We start from the raw sequence: 19,993 nt of genomic DNA, 5'->3' as shown, positions 1-19,993 counted from the left end.
CCACTGTCCCTCAAAGTGATTTAATGTGGCTTCATTTAGTTTGTCTGCAGAAAATTAGCCTTCCTCTATGAGCATGTGTCTGTGTTTCCTGTGCCATTATGAATGAACCTACTGCTCCTGATGCTTTTGATAATTCACTTCACTTCACTTACCCTAAACGTAGTCATCTGGCAAAAAGAAAGGCAGAAAACTCATTACATTTTCTATTTTCAAGGTTTTATTTAAAGTATAGCTACTGTTTTTGTCGACATTTGTTACTATAATGAGTAAAATTTATTATTTTTAGTTGACTAAAAAAAAAAAAACATTCTCGATGAGATCTCATGACCCCCCATTTGTGTTTCCTGACTCTCCAGGGGGTCCCGACTGTGGCGAATCATCACACCCTCACACTTCACTTCTGTCTTTGCTCTAAAAAGCCTCATGTTGTTTGCCTCTAAGCAGGAAGACCTTTAAATATTGATGCGATGGAAATCATTCAGACTTACTAGACCAGGCTGTCACACACTGTTAAGTTAAATTTATTATTCTGCATTGATCAGGACGTTTACAACAATTATGATGGTTGAGCGATCATTTGAACACTCCCTTTGTTTATCCCTTTATCACACACAAACCTCAGGTCGCATCATATCCTTAAAAAGAAGAAGGCACAAGGTGCTCATAAAAAGGCTGACCTCACATTTGAGATTTATCTGGAGGTAGTAAACCAGGTTCTGAAATGTAAGGTGGATTCAGGTTTAGATCAATGGGTCTGTCTCCATTTCCTCAGGTGTTCAACCTGTGCAGTAACGCTACTCTCGGCTGTGCCACCGGGGGCGCTGTACTGCTCCACACTGCTCCTGTAGTCCCACACTGAGGAGACGTCACTCCCAAACAGAGGGCTGAAACGACAGAACAGACACAGAGAAGAGAGAGAGAGAGAGGAGGAGAATATGAGACAACATGGCTGCTGGAGAAACGGCAATTCAACTACTCCTGCTTCAGGAAAGGAAACTTACATACAAGGGCTTTTATATGTGTGTGTGTGTGTGAGTGTGTGTGTATGAGAAGAACACAGGTAAGTCACCTAAGAGCACTCAGGTCCTCCACAGTGAGTTGGTTCAGGGGGATATTTTTGGATTCAGCAGTGAAAACTGCTTTACCAGAAACACCATGAGCTTCTCTGAACGGCATCTACAACACATAAAAACACAAGTTTACTATGTGACACAAATATGGAGTTAGAAACAGAGCTAGGTCACAAATAGTATTTTTATAATCCACTTGTTGACCTCAACAAAATACAAATCTATCTCTGCCCAAAGCTTTACCGCTAATGTTGTGTAAGTTGTGTTTTCTCAAGAAAAATCTCATCATTCTTTCTTTTGACAGTCAGAGGTTTCTCTACTTTATTATTATTATTATAATTATTATTATTATTATTATCATTATTATTAAAACAATGATTATTACAATTATTATTATTAATACTATTATATTATTTTCATTTATTTATTTTGTAATATTATCATTAGTTTGTTTTATTATTATCATTATTATTATTTTATTTTCTATTATATTATTATTATATTTGTATTAGTAGATTTTTTTTTAGATTATTATTATTGTTAATATAATTTTATAATATTTTTTACTTTAGCTTCATTATTATTATATTTTTATTATTATTAAATAAGTTGTATTATTTTTTATTATTATTATTTATTAGCAGTAGTATTGTATTTTTATATTATTTTTTATTTGTATATTACTTATTTGTTTTATTATCATTATTTATATTTATTTTAATGTATTTATTTAATGTGCTTTTAAAAAAAGGGCTGACCAAGTCGACAAAATAAGAAAGTAATAAGAAGGTACAAATATCGAAAGGAAAGGCTAACAAGTAATACGAATCAAAACAAAGGGGGAAAAAGCAAGAATAACATCTAAACAGTACGCAATGAAATAAATAATAATAAGGATTATGTCAGAAGTTTCTCAAACTTTGAATATTTTATGTAGAAAATTGTCCACACAGTCTGTTTCTGCATCATGAGGTCACTCACTGACACCCACCTGAGAGAGCCAGCGTTTTCAAACATAAAAACTGGAATACAGAAACAATCAATCTTAATGCTGATGGTTTTATTTTATGTTGAAGTCATACATTGGCATCAGTATTAAATTCAGTCTCTTTTACAACAAGGTAAAATCTTTAAAATTAGCATTAAGATGGAAATACTGGAGACATAACTCACCCCCTTCCTCACAAGGTAGTAGGCGAGGTCAGTCGCCAACATGTCCGGACTGAGGGCTGCTTCCATCACGCTCTGGTTGATCTGAAACACGTCAGGAGGACACAGAATCTCAGTCATTGTGTCCTTTTAGAAGTCTGGATCAGGGTTATTCACAGCATGACTTTATCATAACGTAAAGAGTAAAGGCATCTGCTTTAAGCTTCAGTACATGCAGCAGTGTTAGGCCTACAAATGGCTGAAATACTACATTCTGTACATGAATATCTTGTGATGTTTAGCTTTTTTGAAGTTCAGCCTGACACGTTAACTCAAACCAAAGTCAGTAGAACAAAGTCACTGCTCACTTGAGGCAATTTTAATGGCAAGTTCAAAAAGTGTGTTTCAATACGACAGTTTGTGTTTTGCAAATAGAAAGAGTTTAAAAAGTCTGGGATTTTAAAGGTGACATATCACGCTTTTTTCATCAATATATATTGGTCTAAGAGGTCCCCAAAACATGCCTTTAAAGTTTATGCACTTTGGAATCCGATTTTGGCATGCCTGAAAAACCCTCTTCTTCAGTCCTCCTCAGAACACTCTGTTTTCTCTCTGACCACGCCCCCTCAGGAAGTGAATGTGCCTCGGCTCTCCAGCATGTTGATCTAATGTTTACATGTTGGCTGAATATACACGGCTGCTCAGAGATCACGTTACTTCAACCCTCTGAATCTGATCCAGAATCTGATCCTGACGGAGAGGCGCCTGCAGCAGGACCTTTCTGAAGGATTGGTCACAGATTTAGTGTTTCTTGTTGTTTTATTTATCAGTATGTAGACGTGTGTCTTGGTACACAGCTACGAACATGTAGCTATGTGGCTATGCTAACTAGCGCTAGCACTTATCCATGACAAATAAAAATCATCCACTAGATCTTCAAATCTGCAGACGTGGGGAGTAAAACCGACCTCTGCCAGAAAGGCAGCAGGACCTTTCTGAACCATTGGTCACAGATTTAGTGTTTCTTGTTGTTTTATTTGTCAGCATGTCGACGTGTGTCTTGGTACACAGCTACAGCTACGACATGTAGCTATATAGCTATGCTAACTAGCGCTAGCACTTATCCATGATAAATAAAAATCATCCACTAGATCTTCAAATCTGCAGACGTGGGGAGTAAAACCGACCTTTGTGTTTATTAAGACAGCCTACAACTAGCATGCCTCCCTCCTAAGCTCCTTGTTAGCACACATGTGTGCAGGTAATGAAAAACAGAGGAGTTGAGTTGTATTTTATACAGTCTATGGGCTGAACAAGCTCCGAGCTCTGACTCCGTGACAGACCGGATATTGTTGTTACGTAACAAAAACACTGAAGTCTGAAACGGCTCGTTTCACACACATTTACAGAAAGGTGGAGAAATCAGAACAGGGGCAGAATGGATTTTTTTCATTCTCGGGGGGTTTGTAGACATGCCAGGGACACATATTTCAGGTAGAGAACCATTAAAAAGTCAATTTTGCATGATATGTCACCTTTAAACAAAAAACAATCATAACCTCTAAACGTTTATTTAATCACATTAAAGACTTTCAGACGTTTCATCTTTATTTTAAATGTTTGGTGAATTTGATCTCTGACCTTTAGAGTCGACATGACCCCGGTGGTCACCTGCAGCACAGCATGAACAGTATCATAGCAGTCAAACATTGCCTCCTTATCCTCCTGGAGAGGGGCGACAAAGAAAGAAAAGCAAAGACAGTCAGAGGAGAAATATCAGAGATGGATCAAACATCCTCATCAGGCGAAAGCAAAGAGACTCTTTGAAACCTGTAGGTCTTTGTTGTAGGTGCTGGGCAGGCCCTTCAGCGTCATCATGAACCCTGCACACTGAAACACATGAAGACACAGACGCTTCAGTTTGATTATGAACTTCAATGAGAAACACATGTTCAAATCTTCACAGAAACACTCTTTTATATTTAAAGTGCGGGTTGCCAGGTTTGAATCCAAACGAGTGCAGATGATGACTCAGGACACATGAGGGCGCTGATGATACAAAGACAAGACTCTACAAGGTCACAGCAGGACTGAACCGCTGTGATAAATTCACTGATGACAAAGAGTTTGTGGGGAATGTGTTCTTTGTTGCAGGTAAATCAAAATATCAGCTGTTCATTTGTAAAAGTCTGATTAAAAAGGACCATTCAGTTATTTTAAATCATGTCCATTTTTATGTTATCTGACCGCCCTTAAGGTCATAAATAAGGACTTCTTACGCTGCCAAAGACACGACCGGCTTTACTCCTGATCAGCTCCAGACTGTCCGCATTCTTCTTCTGGGGCATCAGACTGCTGCCTGTGCTGTAAAAGCAGACGCACACACACACACACACACACACACACACACCAGATGGGTGAGAGGTAAACCAAAACGTGCTCCACTAACATCCATAGGGATAGAGCTTCATGAAACATACAGATATTTATAGAAACAAAACAAACTCTCAGAGGCAAAGTGAGTTAAAGGTGATGTACAAGGGGGGGGGAAGTTCTTCACTGTAGCTGTCAGTGAGGAGGCTCAAAGCCCGCCTCTTTACCTCACACTAGCTCTACAGAAGTTAGGTTGAGTTCAGCATTTCCAATATGGCACCCGCCGACGATTGTCTTCAAAACAGGGCTTCAGAAACAGATGGGTGACGTCACCGATACTACATTACTCCACAGTCTATGGTGTCAGAAAAGTACCAGGCCCAGCCTCAGTCTCTCAGTGGCTTTTTGCTCTCCGAAGTCGTTATATTTTGTTTATCAAGCCCAGTCTCAGTCATCACTTACTTTAACTCTACCTGTCCCATTAAAGTTACTAACCATAGACCTTTCTGAAGTCCCTGAGCTCCCTTGTCTCATAGGTTCCTCTGAGCTGCCGTAGACGTCCTCCTGCTGTGGACGTTCCAGACTCCAGCGGCAACGGCTACTACAACTCGTCTCATCACTATCGCCACTCCTTCTATCTTTTATTCCCCTCTATCCCTCTTTCCACACCCAACTCGGTCTCAGCAGATGTGTGTCTAAGCTGAGTCTGGTTCTGCTCAAGGTTTCTGCCTGTTAAAGGAAGTTTGTCCTCACCGCTGTAACTTGCTAAATACTGCAAGGTGCAATGCTCATGGTGGATTAAGGTGGGGTAAAACTGAGTCTTACCCTGTCTTGGTGTTGGGTCTCTGTTCATAATATGACATAGAGTGGTCTAGACCTGCTCTGTTTGTAAAAGCGTCTTGAGATAACGTTTGTTGTGATTTGGCGCTATGCACATAAAGATTAATTGATTGATCTTGTGCGGACAGGACGGTGGATAAATATTGATGTTTGTGTCGTGATTTAAAGGTCCCCTCAGAAATGAGTTTTCAGTCCAGTGGTAGCAACTTTGAATCATGTCTTGAGTTATTGTCTGGTTTACTCCCAATCTTGGAACTCATCAGCAATCATCTAGATAAAACAGGAACTGACACACTGGGATTCTCTCTCTCCTCTGTCTGCCTGTCTCTTACTTTAACTCTCACTGTTCCATTAAAGTTACTAACCATAGACCTTTCTGGAGTCCCTGAGCTCCCTTGTCTCGTAGGTTCCTCTGCCTGATTGAGGGCACAGCTGACTTGATTGACAGTCAGGAACACTGTAGCGGTTAGCGAGGAGGCTCAAAGCCCCCCTCTTTACCTCACACTAGCTTGGATGAAGTTAGGTTGACTTCACTATTTGGAATATGGCACCCGCCGACGATTGGCCTCAAAACAGCGCTTCAGAAACAGATGGGTGACGTCATGGATACTACGTCCATTTGTTATACAGTCTATGCCTGCTGCACTTAAATCAAGCAACCTATTATGTTGAAAAATGAGGTCAGAGCAGAAGTGCTCACTTGAGGCTGACTAAAGAAAAACAAAGAATGCATTGAGTGCATTTGTTGGAATTTTATCAAGTCTAAGAGGAATACATAAAGTTGCATGATAAGGGGCCCAGCTGAGATGATGGACAGGTGGGTGTGTTGCAGCAGTTTGCAAGGAGGCTTTAAGCTCATCTCAACTCGGCCTGAAAAGTGAAGTCAAGTCAGCGTCGGGCTTTAAAACGTCTCTTCAGAAACTAACAGGAGACGTCACAGAGACAAACATCACTTCAAAGGTTTGCAGTCTTGAGAGCGTGTGCAGAAAACACTCATTCAGAATCCCAAAACAAACACAGACTGACCTGTACGCATCAGAGAGAGAGATGAAGGAGAACTCTTTGGTGCTGTACAGCATCAGGTCCTCTGCCATCTTACTGAGATGAGTCAAACACAACGAAGCCCAGAACAGGAACTCCACTACGGAAACACAGACATACGCAAACATGAAACAGTGCAAAAAAAAAAAAAAGCAAAGAAGAGCAAGGCAGCAAAATAAAACAAAACAAGAAAAAAAACAATCAATTCTAGTTTAAAAGCCTTTGTAAAAAGGTGTGTTTTGAGTCTGGATTTGAATTTGGTGAGTGAGGGAGAGAGTCTGAGGTGTTGGGGGAGAGAGTTCCAGAGGGTGGGGGCAGCGACAGAGAAGGCCCTGTCCCCCCAGGTTCGGTGCTTTGGTTTGGTGAGAGGGGTGAGGAGGTTGGCGTTGGTGGAGCGGAGGTTGCGGGATGTATTATATGGCTGCAGAAGGTCTGTGAGGTAGGAGGGAGCTGGATTGTGGAGGGCTTTGTAGGTGATGAGGAGGATCTTGTACTGAATTCTTGAGGGGATGGGAAGCCAATGGAGGTTCTGGAGGACTGGGGTGATGTGGTCTCTGGAGCGGGAGTGAGTGAGGGGGCGTGCAGCTGAGTTTTGTATGTATTGTAATTTGTTGAGGAGGGTGTTGGGTGAACCGTAGAGGATGCTATTGCAATAATGGAGTCTTGAGGTGATGAAGGCGTGGATGAGAGTTTCAGCTGCCGTGAAGGAAAGGGAGGGGCGGAGACGGCGATGTTTTTGAGGTGGAAGAAAGCGTTTTTTGAAATATTGTTAATGTGTTGTTGAAAGTTGAGTGACTGATCAAAAATGATACCAAGGTTACGGATGTGGGTGGATGCTGAAACAGTGGATTTATCAATAGTGAGTGAGAAGTCTGGGCAGGTGGAAGTGAGGGATTTTGGGCCTATGATAAGAATTTTGGATTTATTACAATTGAGTTTGAGAATGTTTGTTTGCATCCAGGATTTTATTTCAGTGAGGCAGTTTGTGAGGGTGGTGTGGGAAGCAGCGGTGATGGATGTGGTTGAAATGTAAAGCTGGATGTCGTCTGCATAACAGTGGAAATGGAGGCCATGGCGGCGTATGATGTGACCAAGGGGGAGCATGTAGATGATGAAGAGGAGTAAGAGCAGTACTTCACTTAAGATCCATCTCCAAAATCAAATCAATTCTGTCACAAGCCGACCTGGAAAAAGTTATTCACGCCCCGTTTAGACTATGACAGCTCCCTCCTCCCCGGTCCCCCTCCTCCACCAATAAATCCCTCTCTCGCCTCCACTGGTCCAGAACGCAGCAGCTCGGCTTCTAACTGCTTTTAACAGACGACATCACATCTCTCCTGTCCTCGCTCCTCTCCTCTGGCTTCCTCTGCGTTTTAGATTTTAAGATTTTACTGACCACCTTTAAAGCCCGCCTGGGTCTCGCCCCGAACTACATTGCAGAAATGCTAACACATTAAGAGCCAGGTGGGGCATTTTTGGTCGTTCCAAAGTCGAAGCTCAAATCCAAAGGGGATCGAGCTTTCTCCATCAGAGCTTCACGACTTTGGAACGACCTCCCTGAGGAGATCAGCAGCCTGTTGCACCAGCTGTGCTTAAGTTGTGTCCTAAGTTAGGGTGTAAAGTCCTCACTAAACCAAACGTTGAAACTAGTTAGTTTGTAACTTAAGTTGTGTCGTTGTTTGGTTGCACCACGGAGACGTAAGGTTCATCTTAACTAGTAGACAGTAACGTCCAAACTAACCAAAACATTGTCGCAGATATGACGTATACACTTCCAGCAGCCAATCAGAGGAAAGCACCACTTTTGATGCATTGTTATCTTTCGTGCCTATAATCGTCTCAGAACTGACCAACAGCTGAATCAAACTAAAGTAATGATAACTACAGTCTAAATCCTTAATCTGCAGTGTGTATAATAACAGTGACATCGAGTGGTACAATTATCAACTACAACATATGTTAATCACAGGAGGGCAAATCTTGGTCATCATATTTTTCCAAAGGATTTAATCTCTCACGTTGCAGACGTCATATAGCTGGGAGGACCCTCTGTATCTCCTCATCATCCCACTTTTCAAAACGACGCACCATGGCAGCCGATATACTCTACGGAGGACTTTACACCTACTAGGAGCTAAGTGTAAGAATTAAGTTGCCACTTAGGCTTACGTTGGAACTATCTCAGCTGGTGCAACGCCCAAAACGTTAGTAGAGTGTAAACTCCATCCTAAATGAGAAGTTACGTTCAAACTAGGCTACGTTTGAACTTACGCACAGCTGGTGCAACAGGCTGCTGGCTCGCAGAGTCAGTGACATATTTAAAATCTCTTCTTAAAACCCATTTTTAAAGACTTGCTTTTATGTGACTTCATCTTTCCATTCTTTATTATTAGCTTTTATCCAACTCATTTATTGTTTTAAATTTAAATTTGATTGTTTATTGTTTTAATTTGTTTTAATCTATTTTTTTTATTTTTTTTTAATGTTCCTAATTCATCCTCTTCACTTCTTCTCATTTTACCAATGTGATGTCGTTCTCTCATTCTGAAAAACTCTTTTATTGTCCTTTTAATGCTTTTTTTTACTTATCCATTTTTTTTTCTTATCTATTTATTTTATTTATTTGTCCTTGAAAAACCCCTTAAACACTGATTTATTGGTCTGTTGTCACACCACTTCATTCTGTTTAATTTGTGTGTATTCTTTTAGACCTCCCGGTGTGTTATTAAAATTCCTCCTCCCTGTCTGTTTATTATTATTTATTTATCTTTATCATTATTATTACTTTGTAACAATGCTACGAGAGGAATACAAATAAATGTGAGGTTGACGTACCAACAAAGTCCCTCTGAGCTGTAGCGTCCATGCTGTTTAGGCTGATGCCTTCAAAGTCCAACTCTGCAGATCCAAATAACACGGTTCAGTTTTTAAAATAAATATATTTCATTAATAAATAAGACACAAGGAAATTATAGCTGAAACAAAAGTAGTCTGACCTTTCCTCAGCAGCTCCCTGTCGATGTCGAACGGCGTCCCAGCGATGGCACCGCTACAAACGAGAAGAATCATTCCTATCAACTGATCCTGACTGTGGGTGGAAGTCACTGACACACACTGACACACACTGACACACACTGACACACACTGACACACACTGACACACACTGACACACACTGAGCGTGAGTTCACAACATACCTGCCAAGAGGCAAAACATTGACCCTCCTCTTCAACTCCTGAAGACGATCGACATCTCGGCTCAAAGCGACGGCGTGACTGAGGGTCGGTTGAACCAGTGAGAGGAAGAAAAAGAAGAGGTGAGCGATGCATCATTTACTCATAAGTCAGAGACGTACTGTGCAGGGTTTGTTTCATAAAGGGTCACCTGAGGATCCAGTGGCTCCATCTGATTGGCTGAGCTCTCTGCATGTGTGTGTAACCAGGAAACAGCACTCCAATCTCCCTGAGGATCAGAAAGAGGGGACATAAGACAACATTTTAAAAGCACAACAACCAACAGCCATGTGTGTTTGTTTGAGTGCAGCAGTGTGTGTCTGACTTACGCTGCCGCTCGCTCCACCATGGTCGATATGAGCTGCAGAGCATTGCCTGTCAGGGTGGAGATGGAGTCTCGCAGCCACAACCTCATGTCCGTGACAACCTGGTGAACGCAGACACATGCAGCATAGTCTTAAAAGTATTTAAAGTTAAGTAATTTATTCAGTCATTGTCGTTTTGATTTTTAAAAGGCATACCTGGTCATTTCTGCTCCTGCCCGTGTGCAGCTTCCCTGCAGGAGCACCGATCAGCTCCTGATAAGAAATGCAGAAATCAGAAAGCCTTAAGGTTTAAGAAAAACGTTATACAAAACTTAAATCATCACAAGTTCCTTTAAGGATTTTTCTCTCAAAAACCGCCCCTGTCTTATTAATATTATAAGATAGAGTTGGTTCTACTATAATCATTGTTTTATCTGATTGATTGATTTATCTATTTATTTCTTTTATTTTTCAAATCTTTTAACTTAAATTTGCTTCCTACTCTTACCTATTTTTTTAATTAATTTATTTTATTTTTAAGTATTTTTTATGATTAAGTATTTATTATTTTACCCATTTCTGTGGTTTAAAGGTGACATATCATGCAAAATTGACTTTTTAATGGTTCTCTACCTGAAATATGTTTCCCTGGCATGTCTACAAACCCCCCGAGAATGAAAAAAATCCATTCTGCCCCTGTTCTGATTTCTACACCTTTCTGTAAATGTGTGTGAAACGAGCCGTTTCAGACTTCCGTGTTTTTGTTACGTCACAACAATATCTGGTCTGTAACGGAGTCAGAGCTCGGAGCTTGTTCAGCCCATAGACTGTATAAAATAATACTGAATCCCTCCTCCGTTTTTCATTACCTGCACACGTGTGCTAACAAGGAGCTTAGGAGGGAGGCATGCTAGTTGAAGGCTGTCTTAATAAACACAAAGGTCGTTTTTACTCCCCACGTCTGCAGATTTGAAGATATAGTGGATGATTTTTATTCGTCATGGATAAGTGCTAGCGCTAATTAGCATAGCCACATAGCTACATGTTCATAGCTGTAGCTGTGTACCAAGACACACGTCTACATACTGATAAATAAAACAACAAGAAACACTAAATCTGTGACCAATCCTTCAGAAAGGTCCTGCTGCAGGCACCTCTCCATCAGGATCAGATTCTGGATCAGATTCAGAGGGTTGAAGTAACGTGGGTCTGTGAGCAGCCGTGTCTATGCATGCAACATGTAAACATTAGATCAACTAGCTGGACAGCCGAGGCACATCCACTTCCTGAGGGGGTGTGGTCAGAGAGAAAACAGAGTGTTCTGAGGAGGACTGAAGAAGAGGGCTTTTCAGACAGACCAAAATCTGATTTCAAAGTGTTTTTTTGAGCATAAACTTTAAAGACATGTTTTGGGGACCTCTTAGACCAATATATATTGATGAAAAAAGCGTGATATGTCACCTTTAATGTCTCTTTCTTATTTTGTGAAGCACTTTGGGCTGCATGCTTAAATGCATGAAAGGTGCTACATAAATAATTCACCAGAACTCTCAGTGAGTTGATGCTACCTGCAAGTATGTTTGTCTTCTCATGAGGTTTGTAGATTATGTGATCAGCACACAATGGCAGTGGCTCAGTGAATTAAGGTATAGCACTTTTAAAATGAGCAAACACAGACTTATAGAGACACAAAGCTAAACAGTGTTCCATTGTGAGAGACTCACCGTAAGCCTGCGCTCGTTGGCTGTATGAATGTCTTCATCTCCAGGTTTGATCACGAAAACACCTTTTAACCATTCTGCAGCAATCTGTAGTTTAGGCAAAACAAACAGAGTGCAATGAAACAGGTTTGTTTTCATTGATTGAAGCATAAACAGGAGCTACATGTGACATTCACCTTCTGATTTTCAGGCTGAGAAAGGAAAGTATGCACACGTTCTGTGATGGACAGTAACAAAGCAAATTTACATCAGTATCTTTACTTTACTTGAGTATTATTTTTGGGGGACTTTTTACTTTTACTCCATTTGAAAGACAAATATCATCCTTCTGACTCCACTACATTTCTATCAGTGCTCTAGTTACTCACTACTTTAGTTTGAATTCAGCTGATGAAGTTTCTTTTCTGAAAATCGATCCCAAAGACCGTAAACTGTTCTGGTTTGATTCCAGAGGAACATTTGAAACTTGTCTGTGCTTGTAGTAACTTAATTTGTATTTCATGGTTTACTTTTTTTAGATATGAAATCATGTTTTCTAGATAAACAGAACGGAGCAGAATGTACACCCATGCATTCTTGACTGCACTCATGCTTTGTGAAAATACGTTTAGAGATATTTTAAAAAGTACTTTGAATACTTCAGTATTTTTAAAAGAAAGTGCTCGAGCAGCCTGTTGCACCAGCTGTGCGTAAGTTCAAACGTAGCCTAGTTTGAAGGTAATTTCTCATTTAAGAAGGAGTTGACACTCTACTAATGTTTTGGGCGTTGCACCAGCTGAGATAGTTCCAACGTTAGCATAAGTTACAACTTAATTCTTACACTTAGCTCTAGGGATGCACCAATCCAATCCTGGTATCGGATATCGACTAGATCGGACTCAAAAAGCTAGATCGGATATCGGTGACAAAGTGCCGATATATAGTGCCGATCCATACTGCAGATCTATTCATCTCAGTTCGATGCTTTTCTGTGTTTATAACAGCCATGTGCGTCTCCTATGTCATCAGCGCCGGCCGGTGTGTGCATTTTTGCCCTGTGGAGCATGATGGAGGATAACTACAGAGGCTCTGCAGTTTAGCTGCATGCCACGCTTCTTTTGTTAACAACTCCGCCTGAAACTTGCAACATGTGCAGCGGCAATGTTTCAACGGAGGCAGTCGCACTGAAAAATATAATAACGAGCTGTAGCCGACTGCAAAGAAGCAAGAAACCTTCTATTAATGGATTCAAAGTGTGAAAAAATGGACAGGTTATTGGATCTAATTGTTCCGGATCCTTGAAATGGAGGGATTCCAGCCTCTGGGTTAGCACTTGGAACCCAGGTACAGTTCACCATCAAGTCAGAAAAGAGCCTGAAGTTGCCAAAACATGATTCTATCCTCACATTAAGGAATAGAGATCGTTAAATCAATACCAGGATCTGATCGGCTTGTATCGGTATCGGCAGATACCAAAGCCCAGGTATTGATATCGCTATCGGGACCTAAAAGCAGGATCGGTGCATCCCTATTTGGCTCCTAGTATGTGTAAAGTCCTCCGTAGAGTACCGGCTGACATGCCGCGTAGTTTTGAACGGTGGGATGGTTTTGAGGATGAGGAGATACAGAGGGTTCTCCCAGCTATGTTATGTCATCAACGCATTATCTGAGAGAGATTACATCCTTTGGAAAAATAATAATAATAATAATAATACATCTTATTTAAAGGCGCCTTTCTCGGCACTCAAGGACACCGCACAGATATAAATATATATACACGAATTTACATTAAAGGAAAGAAAATCAGAGTCAAAAATGAAAACAATATAAGCTAACAAGGGGTAAGAAAAAATAGAAACAATAACAAAATGACGGTGCAATTGGAGTCAGACGGAGTAAGAGGTTTTGAACAGATATGTTTTGAGTTGTGATTTGAAATGGGGGAAAGAATCTGTGTTTCTGAGTTGAGGTGGTCATGAGTTCCAGAGACGGGGAGCAGAGCGGCTGAATGCTCGGCTCCCCATAGTGGTGAGACGGGCGGAGGGGACAGACAGGTGTATGGAGGAAGAGGATCTGAGGGAGCGGGAGGGAGTGGGAACATGGAGGAAGTCGGACAGATATGGGGGGGCGAGGTTGTGGATGGTCTTGAATGTCAACAGAAGGACTTTGAATTGAATACGGAACTGAACAGGGAGCCAGTGGAGCTGTTGGAGGACAGGAGTGATGTGGTGGACGGAGGATATGATGACCAAGATTTGATCTCTAGAATATTAACGTATGTTGGAGTTGATAATTTTACCTTTGATATCACTGTTAGTATACACACTGTAGATTAAGGATCTAGACCAGGCATGTCCAAAGTACGGCCCGGGGGCCAATCGCGGCCCATGGTCCATTTATTTATGGCCCCAAGCTTCCATCTTAATTTGTGTTATTTATAGCTCAGAAATGAATCCCATTCTGAATCATCTTTACATTAGCAGTTTCTTTCAAGCGCACACACGAAACTAAAGTCAATCCAGAAAACTAACTTAAAGTTTAGAAGACACAAAAGAGGACACAAGACAAGATCAAAATCATGAAATCGTAAAGAAAAGGTAAAATTTGATGCATAAAAAAATGTTCAGAACGCAGGAAAATAATTATTTTGTTCTAAAAATGTTGTCTGCTGGTCAGAAAAGTCTTAAAAACATTATGAAAAAGAAGTGTGATGAAATCCAGATCGTGATCCTGCCATAGGAAAATAATGATACAATATTTTTCCCACATTGCCCGACCCTGATGAAAAACATTTTCCTCCAGAAGAAGATAAAGTTTTCTAATGTTTACGTGGCTTGTGGAGAACTTAGGACTACCTTGTTACTGATTTATTGAGAAAAAAATTAAAACAATTGTTATTAAATAGAGATTTCATAAATAACTTTTATGATTCCTAAGTCTCAGTAGGAGCCACTGGCCCTGAGGTATTCTGACAATATCAAATGTGTCCCTCTTTGAAAAAAGTTTGGACACCACTGATCTAGACTGTAGTTATCACCTTACTGTGACACTTTATCAAGATTGACATAACTTCTGTTGTTATTCTGTGACAGTAGCAGCAGTGTGCAGAAGTGTTTTTCAGCTGTTGGTCAGTTCTGAGACGATTAGGCACGAAAGATAAGGATGGAACAACCACTGCATCAAAACTGGTGCTTTCCTCTGATTGGCTGCTGGAAGTGTAAACGTCATATTTGCGACAATGTTTTACTAAGTTTGGACTTTACGGTCTACTAGTTAAGATGAACCTTACGTCTCTGTGGTGCAACCAAACTATGACACAACTTATGTTACAAACTAACGAGTTTCAACGTATGGTTTAGTGAAGACTTTACACCTTAACTGAGGACAAAACTTACGCACAGCTGGAGCAACAGGCTGCAGGACTTTAACTCAAGTCATAATCTGACCAGAGTAATGTTTGACCAGGAGGATCTATACTCTGAGTAATGAGGACATGTTCTTTATTATTAGTGGGTGACTGTGGGAAATGCATGAGCTGAAAGAGGAAGACTGATAACAAGAGTGATATGCACAAAATCTATATTGATAGATGCTTTAATGGTAAAAACTTGGCAAATGGAGGATTATTCTTCTCATGTCTTGAAGGCTATCATCCCTTCACTCATGGGAGGAGTGAGCAGGGGAGTGTTTTTATATAGAATGTAATCGCTGGATATCGCTAAATATTCCCATTTCTACACACTGCACCTTTAAATGAAAAACAATTAAGTATATGTATATAAAAAAAACAAACTAAGAGGGCTCCCTGGAACTGACTTGTTCGTGTGGGTGAAAGAATGAATGCAATGTCTGGCAGCTGACATTTCTCACATGAAGGTACTATTGTTCAGGGAGTAAAGCTGCACCACAGCACATTTCCAGCAGTCATCTATTAATATGAATCCACCCTGCAGGGCATACAGTGACGCACATACCCACAATACAGCAGCAGTTTACTTCCTGGCTTGCATGTGTGATATGACAGTGATCAGGAAATGTAAAATCACACATCTCTGTTAACTAGTTCACCTCATCCAGCCCTTGTGCAATCAGGTCCATCTCCACCGTGGTGACCAGCTTGGCCTTTTCCAGAGCTTTCACGTACGCCTTGCTCCCTCTGATGTCAGCAATCCACATCCTCTGGTCATATGTGATGGATGCATTGAACTTCTCCATGATGGGATCAGTGTCCCCCACAAAACGACCTCCCCAGAGTTTACTCCCCTGGTGGTGACAGAGACAGATACACAATCACATGTGCGCATGTTAGTTATTCACAACACATTTGGTTGGCAGACATCATACTGTAGTCCATGATGCTTCATTGAGAGGGTGATCCTGGTTTGACAGCTTGTTGGATTGTTAGCATACAGCTGTTGGCTAAAAAAACAACACGTGGAGCAGCTGCGTCAATATCCTGGCAGCTGCTGCTTTGGGATATTGACGCTGAGTTTTAACCCTACCTCTGAGCTGGTCATGTTAATCGATGACTCGGGTCTGTAGAGGCTCAGTCAGGTGAAATGTTCCCCCCGAGGAGATGAATACCAAACCACCACAACTCAATTCCTTAGCTTCGAGGTTTGAATGGAGAGAGAGGAGTTTCGTTCTTTAAGCTGTATGTCTCTTTAAAAATACGTCACTGAAGACGTTTGACGCTTCGTGAGATAATGCGCATGCGTAACTGCTACGGACGTGAAAGCGTTCATTCCTAGTTGAATTTTGCAAATATTGAAGTTTATTTTATACAGTCTATGAGTGTAAGATAAGATAAGATATACTTTATATCCACCGTTGGGGGAAAATCTTTTGTTACAGCAGCTTACAATAAGCAGCAATATCCAAGAGTACCCTACTGCAGGCAAGATGGCGCCGCCACAACATCCACACCGTAAGTCCACACCGGAAGTTACAAAGCTAAAAACGTTGCAATAACATCCACACCGGAAGTCCATACCGGAAGTTACAAAAATAAAAGCCTTCAAAAAAATAAAAGCCTTGAAAAACAGGAACGTGAACGCAAAATAAAAGCCTTCAAAAACACGTAGGTTTACGCGTAATTCTATGAACTTTTTTGCACTTACATTTTAATCGTATCAGTATTATTGACTAGTTGATTGACTCCAAAAGTGTATAGGCTGTTGAGAATTCAAGTTACTTAGAAGCCAGCACGAATCAATAAGTTATAGTGTTAACGTCTCAGCCATGCACAGCCTTTTGTTCCGAGTGTGTGTTGAAATACTTAAAGCTGATTATGATGCTGCCGTGATGACATGTGCATATGCCTCTCTTGTTTTGTCTGGGTCATATGTTATTTTATGTTGTGTTAGCCTGACTGTACCTCACCTGCCCACCAGTTCCCTGTGGTGTGTGTCCTGCCCCTGCACACCTGCTTCCCTTTGACTGATTCCCCCAGTGACTCCTCTTCCTTCCTGCACAGCTGTTCCCCACAGGTTCATTATGATGGTCAACCAATGTGCTTTGCAAGTGTGACTGTCCCGTGATGTCTTTTTCTTTATCATGTTTTCGTTTAACATGTATAACCAAATTCCTCTTAAAGAGGACAACTGGGCAGTACGGGCACTTAATGTGGGTTGGGGCAATGGGCTCCTCTGAAGCAATGGGCTCTGAAGCAATGGGCTCCTCTGAAGCAGTAGCCGGCGGTGACTGACCCACATCTGGCTCATCTGGAGCAGGTGCAGGGGTCTTCGGGGACGTTTCAATGTAGGAGTGGTCCTTTTTCACAGCTGCCACAATAGATGTTGTAAAATCCGCAGGAGGGTGGGCCTCTGGTGAGGGCGGTTGAGAGGGTGGAACCGATACTTCAGACTTATTTTGGCACTCCTTGAGGTGTGTTGTTATGGAGTCTTTGCGGATGATTGTGGTTAAACAAAATGGGCAGTGAAAATGGCTTCCATCTCTGCAGTGGAGATTGCATCTGCAGATCATCATTTCTAAAAAAAAAGGCGAGAGTAATTGTTTTTAAAAATCATCCAGTATCTGAGAGAAACATTTTCATTTAACATCATATATTTAAATATAAAAATAAATAAAGTATATACAGATGTATCTTTTCTTACTATAAACAGTTACGTCTATTTCAAAAAGTGAAACAATTCCCCTGAGTGCTGCGAGGGATCACTTGAAAGAAACTTGCTTTATGTGATAAGCTTATAAACAGTTGCAAAGGAGTGCAACAACAATATAACACTGGTTAAAGTATGACCTTAGACATGCAGAAACCAAGGTATCGTTAAAAATGACATGTGAAGGTATATGATCTCAAAAAGATAATTTTTAAGGCCATACCCATGAAATGCACTGCATTTGTCACATGAACTTCCAGGTGCCTCTTGATGACTCCTGCACTCCATGTGGTGAAGCTGGGGCAGAGGGGACAGCCAAATTGGGATGGAGACACCCTAATGTACTCCAACCCCTGGTCTCCTTCAATAATCGACGGATGCATCTGGAAGAAAGGAATAAATATACATTTCAATACGCAAGCACACGCACACACAATGGAAGGAGCAGTGTGCATGTGTGTTCACTTTAATTATTGGAGTGTCGTGTCTCGAGAAGGCTGTTTTATCGCTACCTTTCTGCTCATTGATTTAGCAGCGACAGACTTCCAAGAGTACCCTACTGCAGGCAAGATGGCGCCGCTACAACAACCACATCGGAGGTCCATACCGGAAGTCCATACCGGAAGTTACAAAGCTAAAAACGTTGCAATAACATCCATACCGGAAGTCCATACCGGAAGTTACAAAAATAAAAGCCTTCAAAAAAATAAAAGCCTTGAAAAGCAGGAACGTGAACGCAAAATAAAAGCCTTCAAAAACACGTAGGTTTACGCGTAATTCTATGAACTTTTTTGCACTTACATTTTAATCGTATCAGTATTATTGACTAGTTGATTGACTCCAAAAGTGTATAGGCTGTTGAGAATTCAAGTTACTTAGAAGCCTGCACGAATCACTAAGTTATAGTGTTAACGTCTCAGCCATGCACAGCCTTTTGTTCCGAGTGTGTGTTGAAATACTTAAAGCTGATTATGATGCTGCCGTGATGACATGTGCATATGCCTCTCTTGTTTTGTCTGGGTCATATGTTATTTTATGTTGTGTTAGCCTGACTGTACCTCACCTGCCCACCAGTTCCCTGTGGTGTGTGTCCTGTCCCTGCACACCTGCTTCCCTTTGACTGATTCCCCCAGTGACTCCTCTTCCTTCCTGCACAGCTGTTCCCCACAGGTTCATTATGATAACTGTGCAGCGTGCAGGAGTCTCTTTCCATGGGGACTTGTCACATTATCTAAGTTTGCTGACCGCAGTGAAGTTAGTTTTAAGTTGGATATTCGACAGACATTCGCTCCGAGCCAGCCACTCCAAGACATTTCAAGTGCACCCGTATTGCAGACTTTACAGTAAACACACGGAGAAAGAAGACGACTACAGCGTGTACCGACTTCCTTTTTTCAAAATAAAAATGTGGGATATTTGAAGCAGAGATACTTTGTTTAAAGGCAATAAAACCAGACATATGTTTTAACACTGGTTTCGATTCATTATATCACATGACCTCATAGATATTCAGCTTAAATGCTAATGTTTTCATATAAAATTTATGAATGATTTGAAAATGCAAAAGCAAGAGGCGTATCTCATATGGCCAGTGTTGTACTATGATCCCACACTGATTTTGAGTCCATTGAATACAGAACCTGGAAGCTATTGAGCAAATCAGTTCATAATTTTTATGAATTTTTACATATAAATATTAACATTTTTGCTCAATAGCTTCCAGGTTCTGTATTCAATGGAGTCAAAATCAGTGTGGGATCATAGTACAACACTGGCCATATGAGATACGCCTCTTGCTTTTGCATTTCAAATCAGTTCATAATTTTTATGAATTTTTACATATAAATATTAGCATTTTAGCTCAATAGCTTCCAGGAAATTTGATCAATGGACTCAAAATCAGTGTGGGATCATAGTACAACACTGGCCATATGAGATACGCCTCTTGCTTTTGCATTTCAAATCAGTTCATAATTTTTATGAATTTTTACATATAAATATTAACATTTTTGCTCAATAGCTTCCAGGTTCTGTATTCAATGGGCTTAAAATCAGTGTGGGATCATAGTACTACACTGGCTGCATGAGATATGCCTCTTGTTTTTACATTTTCAAATCATTCATAAATTTTATATGAAAACATTAGCATTTAAGCTGAAT

The 19,993-nt window shown here is 40.8% G+C and overlaps 1 protein-coding gene across 3 annotated transcripts; it reads right to left on the bottom strand.

Annotated features, from left to right (window-relative positions):
- Positions 1 to 498: 498 nt before the first annotated feature.
- Positions 499 to 19,061, bottom strand: asl (argininosuccinate lyase). 3 transcript variants are annotated; one of them, XM_034683530.1, is made up of 18 exons: positions 18,346 to 18,440; positions 18,057 to 18,216; positions 17,094 to 17,701; positions 15,780 to 15,974; positions 11,736 to 11,819; positions 10,228 to 10,284; positions 10,036 to 10,133; positions 9,858 to 9,935; positions 9,671 to 9,748; positions 9,470 to 9,522; positions 9,309 to 9,371; positions 6,459 to 6,573; positions 4,499 to 4,583; positions 4,050 to 4,109; positions 3,861 to 3,944; positions 2,244 to 2,324; positions 1,070 to 1,176; positions 499 to 884 (listed from the first exon to the last, which is right to left on the bottom strand). In XM_034683530.1, exons 1-18 carry the CDS (start codon positions 18,436 to 18,438, stop codon positions 746 to 748), a joined length of 2,238 nt encoding a protein of 745 aa, XP_034539421.1. In that variant the 5' UTR covers positions 18,439 to 18,440; the 3' UTR covers positions 499 to 745. The 3 variants fall into 3 exon arrangements, with proteins under 3 accessions (XP_034539421.1, XP_034539422.1, XP_034539423.1); XM_034683531.1 differs by lacking the exons at positions 17,094 to 17,701; positions 18,057 to 18,216; positions 18,346 to 18,440 and adding an exon at positions 18,897 to 19,061; XM_034683532.1 differs by lacking the exons at positions 17,094 to 17,701; positions 18,057 to 18,216; positions 18,346 to 18,440 and adding an exon at positions 16,214 to 16,467.
- Positions 19,062 to 19,993: the final 932 nt, after the last annotated feature.

This window comes from Notolabrus celidotus, chromosome 5, assembly GCF_009762535.1.
Source record: "Notolabrus celidotus isolate fNotCel1 chromosome 5, fNotCel1.pri, whole genome shotgun sequence".
NCBI lineage: Eukaryota > Metazoa > Chordata > Actinopteri > Labriformes > Labridae > Notolabrus > Notolabrus celidotus.
Note: the sequence above shows the minus strand (reverse complement) of the source record. Positions and strands in the feature narration are given on the sequence as shown.

Excerpts from the sequence above, each read along its gene's own strand:
- asl (XM_034683530.1), bottom strand. The coding sequence starts at position 18,438 with ATGGACCTCCGATGTGGTTGTTGTAGCGGCGCCATCTTGCCTGCAGTA. Across the intron at positions 10,134-10,227 it reads GCAGGAGCAGAAATGACCAG|GTTGTCACGGACATGAGGTT; the intron begins GTATGCCTTTTA and ends TGCGTTCACCAG. Across the intron at positions 1,177-2,243 it reads ACTACCTTGTGAGGAAGGGG|ATGCCGTTCAGAGAAGCTCA; the intron begins GTGAGTTATGTC and ends TATGTGTTGTAG.